The sequence below is a fragment of the Chrysemys picta genome, chromosome 9, assembly GCF_011386835.1.
Source record: "Chrysemys picta bellii isolate R12L10 chromosome 9, ASM1138683v2, whole genome shotgun sequence".
NCBI classification, from domain to species: Eukaryota; Metazoa; Chordata; order Testudines; family Emydidae; genus Chrysemys; species Chrysemys picta.
This window is the reverse complement of record NC_088799.1, coordinates 55,980,447-55,996,366: the sequence shown is the minus strand read 5'-3', so window position 1 is coordinate 55,996,366 and position 15,920 is coordinate 55,980,447. Positions and strand designations below refer to the sequence as shown.

The window sequence follows — 15,920 nt, the reverse complement described above, 5'->3', positions numbered from 1 at the left end:
CTAGGGCTGCAGCAATCAGTCACACCAGGGCTCAGGCCAGCAGGGAGCCCCTGTCCTGCAGGCTGGGGGGGTGCCAGAAGCAGCAGTACCAAGGCAGACCATGGCGTGTGGGGTCAGTAATGCCCAACAGCAGGCTAGAGGCCAGGAAGGGCCCTGGCGTAGTGTCTCCCGTGCCCACGTGACTGAGGACAGGCTGCCTTGGTGCCTGCTGGGCCAGAGGAAGACAGAATTCCACCCCTCAGGCTCCATCAGACTGAGCAGCCCCCAGCCCCCTCCCCCCTCCTCCAGAACGGCTCGGGGCCAGGGTCGTGAGGCTGCTGATGCCTGAGGGGAGAAGAGACTGTTCCCTGTTAGCACCCATTTGGGGGAGGGCACATTTGCGACCCAGCCTGCCACTCCCTCCCAGGGAAAAACTTGCTTGTATGCCCCTCCCCTGCTGTCTGGCACAGCCAGTCACTCCCCCACTGCCCCTGGAGCACTAGTGTCTGGGCTTTGCAGCAGCTGCTGCCTCCTGCCCTAGCTCTCCTAAGAGCAGGCAGCGGGAGCAGAGCCATCGCCCCTGAAATGCTCATCTCCGCTGTGAGAGGTGAGAGCAGCATTTCAGCAGAGGGGGAGGAAACCCGGGCCAAGACTAAGGGCAGGGACAGGAGCTGCTTTCTCTGTGCACAGTGGGGCCTGGTCCTATAGCTAGCCCTGTGTGCTGCTGGAGGGGTTAGTTCATCCCCCATGCTGGTGTGCACAGCCCAAGGAGCTAGAACTCCTGGAGATGGTGCCCATAAGAGCTGGGGCTAAGATTTTTCAAGAGTGACCAGTGACTTTGGGGATGGAGCCGGAGGCACCTCAGACGGGCCTGATTTTCAGAGCGGGCGCTCAGCCCATGCCAGAAGCCAGGCTTCCCTGAGTGCTCCAAGTCACGCACTGCTTTTGGAAACCTTCTGTCAAAGTACTGATGTGGTCCCTGTCCAGAAAGCATCCAGGCGCCTCCCATGTGGTAACAGCCATACCCTCCCAACGCCCTGGGAGGCGGGGCTGTGCTGGTGGCCCCACTGCAGATGGGAACCTGAGGCAGGCTGAAGCTGAAGTGACTTGTTCAATGTCACACACGGCATCTGTGGATGAGCTGGGATGGGAACTGAATGCGGGTGGGCCCCTTAATCCTGTGCTCTAGTCACTAGCTCCTCTTCCCTGCCCTTGGGTCCGAGGTCTTACTTGGATTCAGGGCTGGTGCAGTAATGGAGGGGGGGGGGGTGCACCTTGCGCCATCACCCCATCCAGCTAACCCCCCCCCCCCCCCCCCACGCGGCAGCTAACCATATCCCCCTGCCCCTCCCCACCAGAGGAGCCCTCCCCCCGGCAGCTAACCCCGCCTCGGGAGCCCGTCCCCCCCTCACCCCCGCAGCAGCTACCCCCCCTCTGCAGCTAACCCTGCCCGGGGACCCCGTCCCGCGGAAGCTAACCCTGCCCAGGGAGCCTGCCCCAGCTCACCTCCGCTCTGCCTCCTCCGCTGAGCACGCCGGTGCTGCTCTAATTCTCCTTCCCTCCTAGGCTTGCGGCACCGATTTGGAGAATTAGAGTGGGGGCTGTGTGCTCAGCGGAGGAGGCAGAGTGGAGGTGATCTGGGGCAAGGAGCGGGTCCCCTGTGCGCCCCATGCCGCCTTGGGAAGAGCAGCAGGGCTTCAGTCGCCATCAGCCACTGTGCTGTTAACACACACTTTATATGGCCCCCTGGCTAAAGAAAACTCAGACAGTCTCACATAACAAACCCTGCTGAGCAGCGAGCCCATGGGCTGATGGCCCTAGGAAATGTCACTGCCATCCAGGGCAGGAGCCTGGCACTGCTACGCCATGCTGTGCAGCCTCAGATGTCAGGCAGGCACTGAGATGGCCCAGAGTACAGCATGTATGAGGGCAAATATTTCACAGATGCACAAAGGAAATTCAGCAGGGGAATAAACTCCGCTACCTGATTTCTGGACCCCCTCATTCATTGCTGCCACTAGGGCTGTCACCCTCTGTGTAGTATCAAGCAGAAAGCAGGAACAGTTTTCCTGTCCTCAGCTGCTAAGTCCCCATCTCGCTTCCCCCTTTATAGCCCTGCTTTAAAACCCAGCCCCCAACTACCACGCACCCAAGCTGGGGCTTGGCTGGCTGGCTTAGCACTTCCTGGTGGCAGGGACCATGCCTCGCTTGGGATAAATGCATGCTGCTAGGGAAGTGGGTTTGAGCGGTTAGTGTCATTCATTTAATGACAGATTTTTCTCCATAATTGGGGTGTCTCGTTGCTACTAGGGCATCAAATTAACCCTTTCTCCCCTTCTCTCTGCTTAGCCTGCAAGAAGCTGCCCCACTCCTGCACTCGGCTGTACTCAGAAACCAAGTCATTTCCTGTCTGGGAAGGGGGCATCTGCCATTACCTGTGAGTATAGCGCGCCTCTTGCCCTTCCCCCTTCCTGTTTACACTGGGCCCCGTGGAGAGCTCGTAGGCGGTGACTGAAGGTACACTGCGCTTCAGCTGGGTTTGGAACCCCAAGGAGGAGGAATGAGGATCAGCTGCTTCCGGATGTATTTTGTCCCTGTCTCATTTCTGTTATCTTGTCTGGCCATGTCTTATGGGGGGGGGAGCTGCAGTTTGGGGGCAGCTGTAGCAGACAAAAAACATTCCACATGCTGTCCTAGCACCTTCACTGATGTTTGGCATAGGTGTGGTTCTTCACTCGAGGGACAGCTCCAGGCTGTGCTGCAGTAGGTTGGGTTTTTATCAGGATTTTTACCAGCTAGTGTGTGATACTAGAAATATTGGCTCTTCTGGAGCATCTAGAAAACATGACACTGTACCCATTCCTCACCTCTACCAGGCATTGGGGTGTTTGCACAAGTTGTGCTTATGCCAAGTCAACCAGTGCCTTTTCCCCTGGGAGTAGGGCAGGGAGGAGGGAGAGTGAGCTGGTTGGAGGGTGTCTGGCTGTGTCATCTTCTCCAGTTCCCCTTTCACCCTTACAAGCAGAGATTTCTCTCTCTTGCATCAGTTAGGGCCGCAGCCAGTCTGACAGTGAGTATTTCCCGTCTGCTGAACCTGTCTCAATGTGCTCTCCCCCTCCAGAACGCACTGGCACTGCTGTTTCAGGGGGTCAGTTACTCAAATGTTTCTGGGCTCTAGTTTGACACCCTTGGTCCATTGTCTGTTTGGCTCCCATGATCTATCTGAAGTGCTATGGGAGAGGCTGGCCATTAAGCGTGCAATAGCAGAGCTGTGTTTGAGTTGAACGGAACTGTGGTGCTTAATTTCTTTAAGCATTTCCATCTATGTAAGGCATTGTTAATCCCTCTCCTCCTCACAGAATAGAGAAATAAAGTAGCTGACAGTGCAGTCATATTTTAAAGCAGGGTAATAACCGGTGGGTCTTTAATGGCAGCCAGTCACAGCACTGAGCTCTTACCCACCAGACCCTAGACTCCAGGCTACGTTTGTTAACCGTGTTATCCTCCGTACCAGCCACCTCTTAGCTATGCGCCAGACCCAGGCACCATTTCTGGAAGGGTCTCGTCTCACTCCCCAAATTGTGCTGCCCTATTACCAGCCAGAAAACTGGCTCCCTCCCCCACTCTAAGAGTAGCTGGGATTCCACTAAGGATTAGGAGTCCATTCTGAACCTGGCCAATAGACCCTGCAGCTGGTGGTCGAGTGGCCAGTGCTCTCCCCTCACTGGGCTGGTGGTGAGCTTAATCAACATTGGACGTGACACCAGTCTTTTGATCAGGATTGACCAAACCCCACTGCACAAGCGGACACAGGGATCCAGTGCTTGCGGCCAGGCAGGCCTCTACCCTTTTCACTGTCTGTCTACAGCAAATTGTTCTGCTGTGTCCTCTTTGTGCTAACAGATACAAGAGGGTCTACAAAGTCCACCAGGACATCTGCTACAAGGAGAGCTGTGAGAGCACTGCTTCAAAGAAGACAGGCAGCAGGTAGGATCGGTTGATGGCTACTGCAATGGCTTTGCAACTCTGCAATATATAGACACATGGGAAACCAGGGCTCACATTTTCAATAGAGACTAGTCATTATTGGTGCCCAGTCTGAGACACCGTTACAGGGGGCTGATTTTCAGAAAATGCTGAGTGCCTACCTTTTAGAAACCAACCCCTTTAAAGCAGTTCAGCCTGGGCCCCCAAAATCAATCACAGCTGAAAACTTAGGCCTAGATGCCTGAAGCTGTAGCAAGGGCTGGTACCCTGAAATTGTTTGCATGAGGGGCTGGTTAGGATCAGTATGTGTGTGCTGTCGCGCCTCCTCAGAGCATGAAAATACAGAGCTGAGTCCTAGGCTCTCTGGATGTTAGTCACTTTGGAGATGACATTTGTGGGTGTCTGCCATTGTGAGCAGCATTAGTCCTTTAGAAATGATGAGTTGGGTTTATGGGATAACTTTCAGAGTCATGAACTCTGGGAATCCCATTAATACAGGGACTGAACTGCTGAACTGCATCTCACTTCTATGGAAACGTACCTGTTAGTGTGAACAAAAAGAAAAAGGTCAGCTGTCTTGTATACCAAGACCTCTCTCTTTCCTTCTTCCAGAAAACAAAGTAACAGTCACGCACTGAAGAAGCCATAGAGTAAGTGATCTTTCTCCCTGAGAGGCTTTTAGAAGGTAGAAGGTTGCTGCACTGAGGAGTCTGCCATCATGCATAGCACCTACCAAGGCCAGATGGTTTCACAACGGGGTGGGGTGTGAGACGATCATTCTCCAGGGTTAAAAGGGCAGTCAGGCAGCCTCCTCCCTGGAGATTTATAAGAAGCACAGCTGCTAGCGCCTTGCCCCAGTCTTTAACCACAGTGAGCATGTCCAAAACCCACGACATGCTGCTCATTGGTACCTGCGATGAACCCCCAAACTACTCCCATGCAGAAATGGCACATGGGCAAGACCACCTCGGCCAAAGACGGCAGAAAGCTGAAATCCATTGCTAGAATAATGTGGAGAGTCCCGGACTGAACAAATAGTGCCCTGGCTCCCTGGAACTGAGGGGGCCCTTGAGTCATCAACAAGCTGGTATTTGCTATGGATTCTGGCCCCACTGATTTTCTGTGTTGATTTCCTTCCCCCACTGCAACGCCAGGATCAGCCTCTCACAGACAAACATTTTCTTGCTAGCTTCAGATAAGAGTTAAGCCCTTGGTTTCAAGACCTTAAACTTCACTTGTGTGTGTCTGTGCAAGGCTAATGTAAAGGCATAGCTTGGGGTCAGGTAAGCCAACCTAGACTAGACGGATGGCTTTGAGAGCTCTGAGAAGGGGAATGCTGACCATTGTGCTTAAGCTGATTAAATATTGCAACAGATACCATCCAAATGTTATAAGCATGCAGTGCCTATGAGGAAGAGTGTGCACTTACTTTATTTGGAGTAGATGCAAAGTTTGACCCCTCAGTTCATCTTTATTTACTGTAGTTGAGTGCTGCAAGGTCTTTGCTTCCTATTATCCGGGTGCTTTTGTCCTCCTTTTAAGCGAATGCTTGCTGTGCTGTCGAAAGTTAATCTAACACCTTTTACAAATCTGCCATCAGTTGTTGGGGACTATCCTCTAATGGGCCCAACTCCCACAGACCCATCCCTGGCTTCTGACAAAATCTGCCATGCCATGGGTGCAGCAGCCACCATCACCCCACAACTCCAGCTCTGCAGTTGACTGATGAAGCCTTTTAGGTGGGAATGGGCAGCCTGGAGATGCAGTGATCCAGTTTCTGTTGGCAGGACTCCTATAGAGCCCCTGCTCTTATCTGTCTATCTACCCTCCCTTAGGAGAATGCCCAGGCCAAGGCAGTAGTACATTATTGTTGTATTTGTATTATGGGAATACAGATCCCTAAATGGCCTGTTGTTTGTGATGTTAGAATTAGCCAGACTAAGAGAGAGTTCCTGCCTTGCAGAGCTGCATATTAGTGAAATGAACAATTCAGACAAAGGGTGGGAGGGAAAGTGACTGCCCCAGGTAGAGATCAAGGAAGTCTGAAATATCGACAGCCATTACGTGCTTCTCAAAACTAAACTTCCTTTACTTCTTTCAGAATGAGAAATGTATTATGTGTACTTCAGTTAGCCCATAAACAAATGCTGGTTGGAGAAGTATACATTCTTTAGCTTTGATATGAATAATAACAACAAATTTACCTAGTGCGAGGGAGGGAGCTGCAGATGCACCCTAAGGTACTCATGTATTTTTTCCAAAATCTCTTTCTTGAGTGGGGTCTGAATTAGGTGTTACCACTCAAAAAAGAGATCTTGGAGTGACTGTGGATAGTTCTCTGAAAACATCCACGTAATGTGCAGCGGCAGTCAAAAAAGCAAACAATGTTGGGAATCATTAGGAAAGGGATTGATAAGAAGACAGAAAATATCATATTGTCTCTATATAAATCCATAGTACACTCACAGCTTGAATACTGCATACGTCCCATCTCAAAAAAAGATATATTGGAATTGGAAAATGATTAGGAGTATGGAACAGCTTCTGCAAGAGGAGAGATTAATAAGATTGGGACTTTTCAGCTTGGAAAAGAGACAGATAAGGGGGGAATATGATAGAGGTCTATAAAATCATGACTGGTGTGGAGAAAGTAAATAAGGAAGTGTTATTTACTCCTCCTCATAACACAAGAACTAGGGGTCACTAAATGAAATTAATAGACAGCAGGTTTAAAACAAACAAAGGAAGTATTTTTTCACACAACGTACAGTCAACCTGTGGAACTTCTTACCAGAGGATTTTGTGAAGGCCAAGACTATAACAGGGTTCAAAAAAAGAACTAGATAAGTTCATGGAGGATAGGTCCATCAATGGCTATGAGCCAGGATGGACATAGATGTTGTGGATTGGGGGGGGGAGGGCTAGCTCAGCGGTTTGAGCATTGGGCTGCTAAACCCAGGGTTGTGAGTTCAATCCTTGAGGGGGCCATTTAGGGATCTGGGGCAAAAGTCTGTCCGGGGACTGGTCCTGCTTTGAGCAGGGGTGGGACTAGATGACCTCCTGAGGTCCCTTCCAACCCTGATATTCTATGATTCTATGGTTGTCACTAGCCTCTGTTTGCCAAAAGCTGGGAATGGACAACAGGGGATGGATCACTTGCTGATTCCCTGTTCTGTTCATTCCCTCTGGGGCACCTGGCATTGGCCACTGTCAGAATACTGGGCTAGATGGACCTTTGGCCTGACCCAGTATGACCATTCTTATGTTCCCTACTGGGTGACATATAGGGGGGGAAATGTAAAATGTGAAAGACAGCTGTAAACAAAAGGGAAGGTATGTAAATAGACCTGACCTGCCACACACAGCTATAGAAGAAACTCATGTTTCTAGAGAAAAAGCTCAGGAAATGAATGTCTCTAAGACGTAATTAACGGAGCATAATAATAAGGACCACCAATATATACCCAAACTTTATGGTAACACCACCACTAGACTCTTTAATAATGGAGTGTCATCATAAACACTTTGACAGGCTGGATCACAGAAACCCCCTTAGGGCTGCCAACTGATGTGCCACGACTACTTCTGTTCCTGCTTTCCTGCCCTGGCAGCTTGGGACTTCAGTGCCCTGCCTGGTTTGAGCCAGACCCGCTAGCCTGCTGCAAACCCAGACCCAGGTCTGAACCACGTCCCCTAACAGATATAGGCTTAATTGAAAGCAGCTTAGGAAGTGTTCCTGTCTTTAACACTCAGATGCCCAACTCCCAATAAAGTCCAAACCCCAAATAAATCCGCTTTACCCTGTTTAAAGCTTATACAGGGTAAACTCATAAATTGTTCATCCTCTATACCACTGATAGAGAGATATGCACAGCTGTTCCCCCTCTCCCCCAAGGTATCAATACATACTCTGGGTTAATTAATAAGTAAAAAGTGATTTTATTAAATACGAAAAATAGGATTTAAGTGGTTCCAAGTAGTAACAGACAGAACAAAGTGAATTACCAAACAAAATAAAATAGAACACGCAAGTCTATGCCTAATACAGTAAGAAAACTGAATACAGCTAAAACCTCACCCTCAAAGGTGTTCCAGTAAACTTCCTTTTACAGACTAGTCTCATTCTAGTCTGGGTCCAGCAATCACTCACACCCCCTGTAGTTACTGTCTTTTGTTCCAGTTTCTTTCTGGTATCCTTGGAGGTGGAGAGGCTCTCTCTTGAGCCAGCTGAAGACAAAATGAGGGGGTGTCCCAGAGGTTTAAATAGACTTTCTCTTGTGGGTGGACACCCCTCTCTCCCCCTGTGTAGAATCCAGCTATAAAATGGAGTTTTGGAGTCACATGGGCAAGTCACATGTCCATGCATGACTGAGTTCCTTACCAGCCAAGCCACATTCCTGGGAAAGCTCACATGTGGATTGGCATCTCCAAGTTCATTGTTGGCTTAAGTGGTTCTTGACTGGGCACTTACTGAGAATAGTCTTTTCTCAGGAAGCTGACCAACTGCTTCACTGAGACTATTTAAAATTAAACAAGTACATAGCCAATATTCATAACTTCGAATACAAAAATGATACATGCATACAAATAGGAGGAATGTATTCAGTAGATCATAACCTTTACAGAGATATGTTACATGGCATGTGTAGCATAAAACATATTCCAGTTATGTCATATATACATTCATAAGCATATTCCCATAAAGCATTATGGGTTGCGTCACATACACAGTAAATTTCATAAATACACCTCTACTCCGATATAACACAACCCGATATAACACGAATTCAGATATAACGTGGTAAACCAGCGCTCCGGGGGGGCGGGGCTGCGCACTCCGGTGGATCAAAGCAAGTTTGATATAACACAGTTTCACCTATAACGCGGTAAGATTTTTTGGCTCCCGAGGACAGCGTTATATCGAGGCAGAGGTGTACTGTATAGACAAAACTAGCCATCCTGTGAACCACTATAATATCACATAAACAGTTACTAGTGTAGCCTTGGATATGCTAGCATAGCTCAAGTTTTTCCTTTTTTTCCTTCCTCTTTCCCTGTTAATTCTGAGAGAAAATATGTCATACAAGTTTCTTCACAATTCTTCAAAAAATTTCAAATTTTTCCATTCCAGGTCTTGAAGGGGCGTCTAAAAGTTTCCACTTGTTTTCCAAGCCCTCCCGCAAGTCAGCAGCGGAGCTGGGAATTGATCCCAGTCTTCAAGACCTGTCCCTATGGCCTTTCCACTCCCTACCCATGCCTCCTTGTGGCAGAGCTGCCCCAGGCACAGACATTGCAGGCTGCTACACAGGGGTGAATCTCATAGACTTTGAGGCCAGACGGCACCATCATGATCATCTCTGACCTCCAAGTTTAAACCTGCAAGTGACCAGTGCCCCATGCTGCAGAGGAAGGCAAAAAAAAACCCCAGGGTCTCTGCCAATCTGACCTGGGGAGAAATTCCTTCCCAACCATAGAATTATAGTTTCATAGAAGATTAGGGTTGGAAGAGACCTCAGGAGATCATCTAGTCCTGTGGGGCCCAAAACTGGACACAGTACTCCAGATGAGGCCTCACCAATGTCGAATAGAGGGGAATGATCACGTCCCTCAATCTGCTGGCAGTGCCCCTACTTATTGCCAAGAAGGCTAATGGTATTTTGGGCTGTATAAGGGCACACTGTTGACTCATATCTAGCTTCTCGTCTACTGTAACCCCTAGGTCCTTTTCTGCAGAACTGCTGCCTAGCCATTTGGTCCCTGGTCTGTAGCAGTGCATGGGATTCTTCCGTCCTAAGTGCAGGACTATGCACTTGTCCTTGTTGAACCTCATCAGGTTTCTTTTGGCCCAATCCTCTAATTTGTCTAGGTCCCTTTTTATCCTATCCCTACCCTCCAGCATATCTACCTCTCCTCCCAGTTTAGTGTCATCTGCAAACTTCCTGAGAGTGCAGTCCATGCCATCCTCCAGATCATTAATGAAGATGTTGAACAAAACCGGCCCCAGGACCGACCCCTGGGGCACTCCGCTTGATACCGGCTGCCAACTAGACATCGAGCCGCTGATCACTACCTGTTGAGCCCAACAATCTAGCCAGCTTTCTATCCACCTTATAGGCCACTCATCCAATCCATACTTTTTTAACTTGATGGCAAGAATACGGTGGGAGACCATATCAAAAACTTTGCTAAAGTCAAGATATATCACATCCACCACTTTCCTCATATCCACAGACACAGTTATCTCATTATAGAAGGCAATCAGGTTGGTCAGGCATAACTTGCCCTTGGTGAACACATGTTGATTGTTCCTGATCACCTTCCTCTCCGCCAAGTGCTTCAAAATGGATTCCTTGAGGACCTGCTCCATGATTTTTACAGGTTACAAAGTAGCAGCCGATTTTTACATGATTTTTACAGGGACTGAGATGAGGCTGACCGGTCTGTAGTTCCCCGTAGTTCCTTCTTCCTTTTTTAAAGATGGGCACATTATTTGCCTTTTTCCAATTGTGTGGGACCTCCCCCGATCACCATGAGTTTTCAAAGATAATGGCCAATGGCTCTGCAATCACATCAGCCAACTCCCTCAGCACCCTTGGATGCATTGCATGGACTTGTGCATGTCCAGCTTTTCTAAATAATCCTTAACCTGTTCTTTCACCACTGAGGGCTACTCACCTCCTCCCCATACTGTGCTGCCCAGTACAGCAGTCTGGGAGTTGACCTTGTCTGTGAAGACCCAGGCAAAAAAAGCATTGGAGTACTTCAGCTTTTTCCATATCATCTGTCACTAGGTTGCCTCCCCCATTCAGTAAGGATCCCATTCCCTGACTTTCTTCTTGTTGCTAACATACCTGTAGAAACCCTTCTTCTTACCCTTAACATCTCTTGCTAGCTACAACGCCAACTGCGCTTTGGCCTTCCTGATTACACCTCTGCATGCTCAAGAAATATTTTTATACTCCTCCCTACTCATCTGTCCAAGTTTCCACTTCTTGTAAGCTTCCTTTTTGTGTTTAAGCTCACAGATTTCTCTGCTAAGCCAAGCTGGTTGCCTGCCATATTTGCTATTGTTTCTGCACATTGGGATGATTTGTTCCTGCACCCTCAATAAAACTTCTTTGAAATACAGTCAGCTCTCCGGGACTCCTTTCCCCCTCATATTAGCCTCCCAGGGGATCCTGACAATCAGTTCCCTTTTCTGAATTCCAGGGTCCATATTCTGCTGCTCTCCCTTCTTCCTTTTGTCAGGATCCTGAACTCGACCATCTCATGGTCACTTCTGCCCAGGTTGCCACCCACTTCCACTTTCCCTATCAAATTCTTCCCTGTTTGTGAGCAGCAGGTGAAGAGGAGCATGGCCCCTAATTGGTTCCTCTTGCACTTGCACCAGAAGTTGTCCCCAACACTCCAAAAACTTCCTGGATTGTCTGTGCACTGCTGTATTGCTCTCCCAGCATATGTCAGGGTGAATGAAGTGCCCCATGAGAACCAAGGCCTGTGATCTGGAAACTTCTGTTAGTTGTCCTCAAAAAACCTCGTCTACCTCATCCTCCTGGTCTGGTGGTCTAGCAGATGCCCACCGTGACATCATTCTTGTTGCTCTCACCTCTAAACTTAACCCAAAGACTCTCAACAGGCTTTTCTCCAGTTTCATATTGGAGCTCTGAGCAGTCATACTGCTCTCTTACATACAATGCGACTCCTCCAACTGTTCTCCCCTGCCTGTCCTTCCTGAACAGTTTATACCCACCAATGACAGTGCTCCAGTCATGTGAGTTACCCCACCAAGTCTCTGTTATTCCAATCACATCATAGTTCCTTGACTGTGCCAGGACTTCCAATTCTTCCTGCTTGTTTCCCAGGCTTCTTGCGTTTGTGTACAGGCACCTAAGATAACTAGCCAACTGCCCTACTTTCTCAGTATGAATCCAGAGGCCTCCCCTGTTGCACCCTCCTCTTTGTGTTTCCTCTCCAGTATCCCACTTCCCCACTTACCTCTGGGCCTAGGTCACCACCCCCTGGCAAACCTAGTTTAAAGCCCTCCTCAATAGGTTAACAAGCCTGCCTGCGAAGATGCTCTTCCCTCTCTTCGTTAGGTGGATCCCATTTCTTCCTAGCAATCCTTCTTCCTGGAACAACATGGTTGAAGAATCCGAAGACCTCTCTCTGACACCACCTGCGTAACCATACTTTTACCTCAACAATTCGATGGTCCCTACCTGGGCCTTTTCCTTCAACAGAGAGAATATGGTTCTTTCAACCCCAAATATGGTGATCAGTTAGACCCAACAACCAGACATCAGGGAAAGAATTTTCTGTAGTAACTGAGAGCCCTCCCCATCTAATCTGCCCCATTATCTTTATTTTAAATATTACTTGTCGAACGGAGGAAGCACAAAATCAAATGCTCCACACACACACCCTTGCTTGTGTGTATGACCCTGCATCCCATAGCTTTGCCTTTCTCTGCTAGAGCAAATAAGTGTGTACTAACAAACACTAGGGGCCAGATTTACACACTTGTCACTTGCAACTAGAGAGCTAAACTCTATAAAAAGCGGCAGCCCAGAAATCTTTAAGAACCAAAGGGCCAAAACCACCACTGACTTCAGCAGGGAAAAGGGGACACACAGGAAAGTATTAATACTGTTTCCAAGCTCTTACGGGGCAAGTACAGTCCATCAGCCAAATCCCATGGGAGCAAGAGTGGGTCACTCCCTCAGACCAAAGGAAATTGAAGTTGGAGTGCTTTCAGCTGATTCTAATGTTCTCTCTCTCTTTCATAGGGTTCAAAGCACTAAGAGCTTCCATCTTACCAGATCTAAGGGCTTTCAAACACCAGGAAGATCGGATCTACAAATAGTGGGGGAGACCTTCCTACATGGAGTCACTGCCCTTCCCTCTCCTCCAGCCTGTTAGGGACACACTCAGACTGGCACACCATACAGTCACTTCCCCTCCCAGCAGCAGGCGCACCGGAGCCCTCATACGGGCTTTCCTTATTGCGGACGCCCTTCTTCCCATCACCAGACTCCATCTAGGGACGAGCAACATCACATTAGAATGGCTGACTGTCTCATACGGGGGTTAGCCTATCTTTGTAACCCAGGCCTGTTTATGCGAGTCCCTGCTCTGCACAGGCATTTACAGGGCTGACATCCAGCCCCCTCTTACCAGCATATGCACCAATCTGTTAAATTACAAATCAAGTTTAATGCAGCACTACACTCCTTAGCTATGAACTGACACCTGACCTACACAGCCCCGGCAGAGAAGTAAAATATTCCCCTGCACAGTCAAGTAAAAAAAAAATCCTAACTATTTGAACTGATGAGGGTGAAAAATAAAGGAAGTAGTAGACACATTTCCCCTTCTTTTGTACCTTAAATGTTTGGTTTGTAAGAACACTATGCTGAGTAGCAGGCAATATTGGCTATTTCCTTCAAGTTATTAATGTTTTAACTGAGTTTCAGTGTGTAGCGTAGAAAAATGTCTACTGCATCTAACAATGATGAACTTTTTTCCTCAAAAAAAAAAAAGGTGAAGGCTTAGAAATGCGTTTGCTCCCATACTCATTTTTATAGCACATCAACACACTGGTCTATGAAATCATTCCAGGGCACTGTAGCTGTGTTCAGCAAAGAAAATGTTTAAAGTCCTTATCTCCAGCTGAAACAGATTGAGTAAGTGTCCAAAGCATTTGTCAGCTGTAATCCACTTCTCTGCAGCTGTATATTTTAAACCAGGCAGTACCAGGAAACTGACACACACACTGATACAGCTCTGACACCAACTGGCATCCAAGCACTAATTCCCTGTATTACAGTAGAGCTGACTGCAGTGGTGCTTAGGTATTGGCAGCAATACCACCTGGGCAGGCTCAAGGAAAGCATGTCTGGCTTTTAAGATTTCCTAGCTTTTGAGAGTTTGTATGAGTATGACACTAGTTACACATAGATTTGTGTATTACTATACACAGTGTATATTATAAATTAATACACATCAGAGATATAGTTTAGCAATGGTACTAGAGTGTTGTTTCAGGAGCAGTATATGGGTGCACCTCTAGGAGGCTGTGACTCATGGCGCAGGATACAGCAGCCTTTCCCCACCGCCTAGAGCTAATAGTCAAGGGGGTGTAAAGTGTAAATACAGTTTCTTTAGTGAAGGAAAGAATGGTTCTGAGCAGAACACAGCGCAGGCGTTAAGCAGCTCCCCTCGGCAGGCATCCTCCTTGTTCCGAGTGCCTCGCCAAACACCCCTCTGAGCAAGAGAACGTCAGGGTGCTGAGGAACCTGGCCAGCCACAACAGCCAACTGGAAAATCAGGCTCCTTTCCAGGCAGTGGTGGTAATGCCATTACCCACAAGGGATGAGGAAAAACCAGTTCACGGATCTCTGCTGCAGTGGAATATTCCCTTTGCCTCCCAACTCCATCAGGCCACTGCCATAGAGATCAGGCACAAGAACGACTAACTTGAGAGATGCTGCCGGAAACCAAACTGGGAAGTGGACGGGTTGACAGGTAATTAGAGTGGTGGGGTGGGCCCTTAGGAAACCTTGAGTCCCAGTTATCCTGAGCTCATTTCACATGGGAAAGCTTAGAATCCCTAGTCCTTAAACGCCCTTCACGTGGCCATGGGGGAGGGGTGGCACTGCTTCTGGGACGTGGGAGGAGGTTGTCAGAGATCTGGAAAGCCCTTGTCATTACCTGGGGAGAAAAGAGAGTTGGGACCAGAACACCAGGGGTCAAATCATCCAACATTCCAAGTCAGAATGACATGCCCCTTTCCCCAGGTGTTCTGTCACCTGAGTCCAAGCTGGCGGCGGACGAGAAGGACGTGCAACCCTTCTGCGATGCTGCCTGAAAATAGGGTCACTGAATGCATCCGCAGACAATGTGGTTCAAAAGAAGCCTGCAGCTTGTTAAAATCTCTAGTTTTCATGCAAACCTATCCCTTTAACTGGAAACTAAAACAATCCTGCAAGCAGACTGTGCATGTTCCCTTTCAGTCCAGCTATGGCACCCTTTGAGCTATAGGACAGGAGAGTAGATCTCTGGCTGCAATCCCAGGAGTTGGCGCTCCCACCCGCCTCGTGTTCCCCCAGCAAGACCAGCATGTTTACACGGACCGTCAGCCTGAGAGCTGCTGCCCGGAACAGATCCACGGCCCAGGAGCAGCAAGGCGGGTGCAGCAGCTTGCTCCCCTTCTGCCATACAAGGAGTCTCCACTCTTGGTATGTGTTGTAACGTAGCTACCTGAGAGCTTGCGCAGCAGCGTCCAGGTCAAACTATATGCTACAGAGACTAAGCACAGTATGTAACGCAGCAGAAAAAGATTTTATCTTGTTCAAAAAAGTTAGTTATTTTGTTTTTTAAATAAAAATACAATTGCTAGCCATTGGGTCCTTTGTTCAGTGGGTGGTGGGGAAGAAGCAGCGGGAAGGGGAGGGTCAATCCCTTTTCCCCAGCCCACAGTGTCCACATGCGCCAGAGGCATCTCCTCAACACCAGCCACACACACGCCTCACATCAAACCAGTCTCTTGCCCCCTCACCAGCCTCCTCAGCCCACAACCAACCCACTTCTCTTGAACCAGCAGTTCACCTGCTCACACAATCTGTCTCCTTTCCTGGGCCCAACCCCAAGCTCCCTCCTCCTCTCTTGATCATTCACCCCACATCCGTCTCCTCTCCTGCCTCTGAAGCTCAGTGGGCTCTTTCCTTCCGCAGCCAAAAAATCCCTCACCTTGTCCTCCTGAACTCTGATCCCAAGCTCTCCCATCGCCTCCCCTCATTACAGAGCCCAGGTGTCCCAGTCTCCAACCCCAAAATCCAGCTTCTCTCCACGACCCCACACAATCCGGCTCCTCTACTCAGGGCCATGCTAAACATTTACACTCCCTAAGGCAGCAGACAGCTCTCACATTTCTGGTTCCTAGCAGGCGCAGCCAT

General features: G+C 48.7%; 1 protein-coding gene across 10 annotated transcripts in view; it reads left to right on the top strand.

Annotated features, from left to right (window-relative positions):
* Positions 1-15,363, top strand: part of SNED1 (sushi, nidogen and EGF like domains 1) — a 143,332-nt gene extending 127,969 nt beyond the window's left edge. For 7 of the 10 annotated variants that reach the window (XM_065557059.1, XM_065557060.1, XM_024111770.3 and 4 more), the window contains 3 exons: positions 2,329-2,416; positions 3,883-3,966; positions 12,753-13,035. In XM_065557059.1, the coding sequence (XP_065413131.1) occupies positions 2,329-2,416; positions 3,883-3,966; positions 12,753-12,885 (305 nt within the window). In that variant the 3' untranslated portion in view covers positions 12,886-13,035. Of the gene's footprint in view, positions 1-2,328; positions 2,417-3,882; positions 3,967-4,578; positions 4,617-12,752 lie in introns of all 10 variants that reach the window. The other 3 variants (XM_065557057.1, XM_024111767.3, XM_065557058.1) reach the window with 1 other exon arrangement.
* The last annotated feature ends 557 nt before the right edge of the window (positions 15,364-15,920 follow it).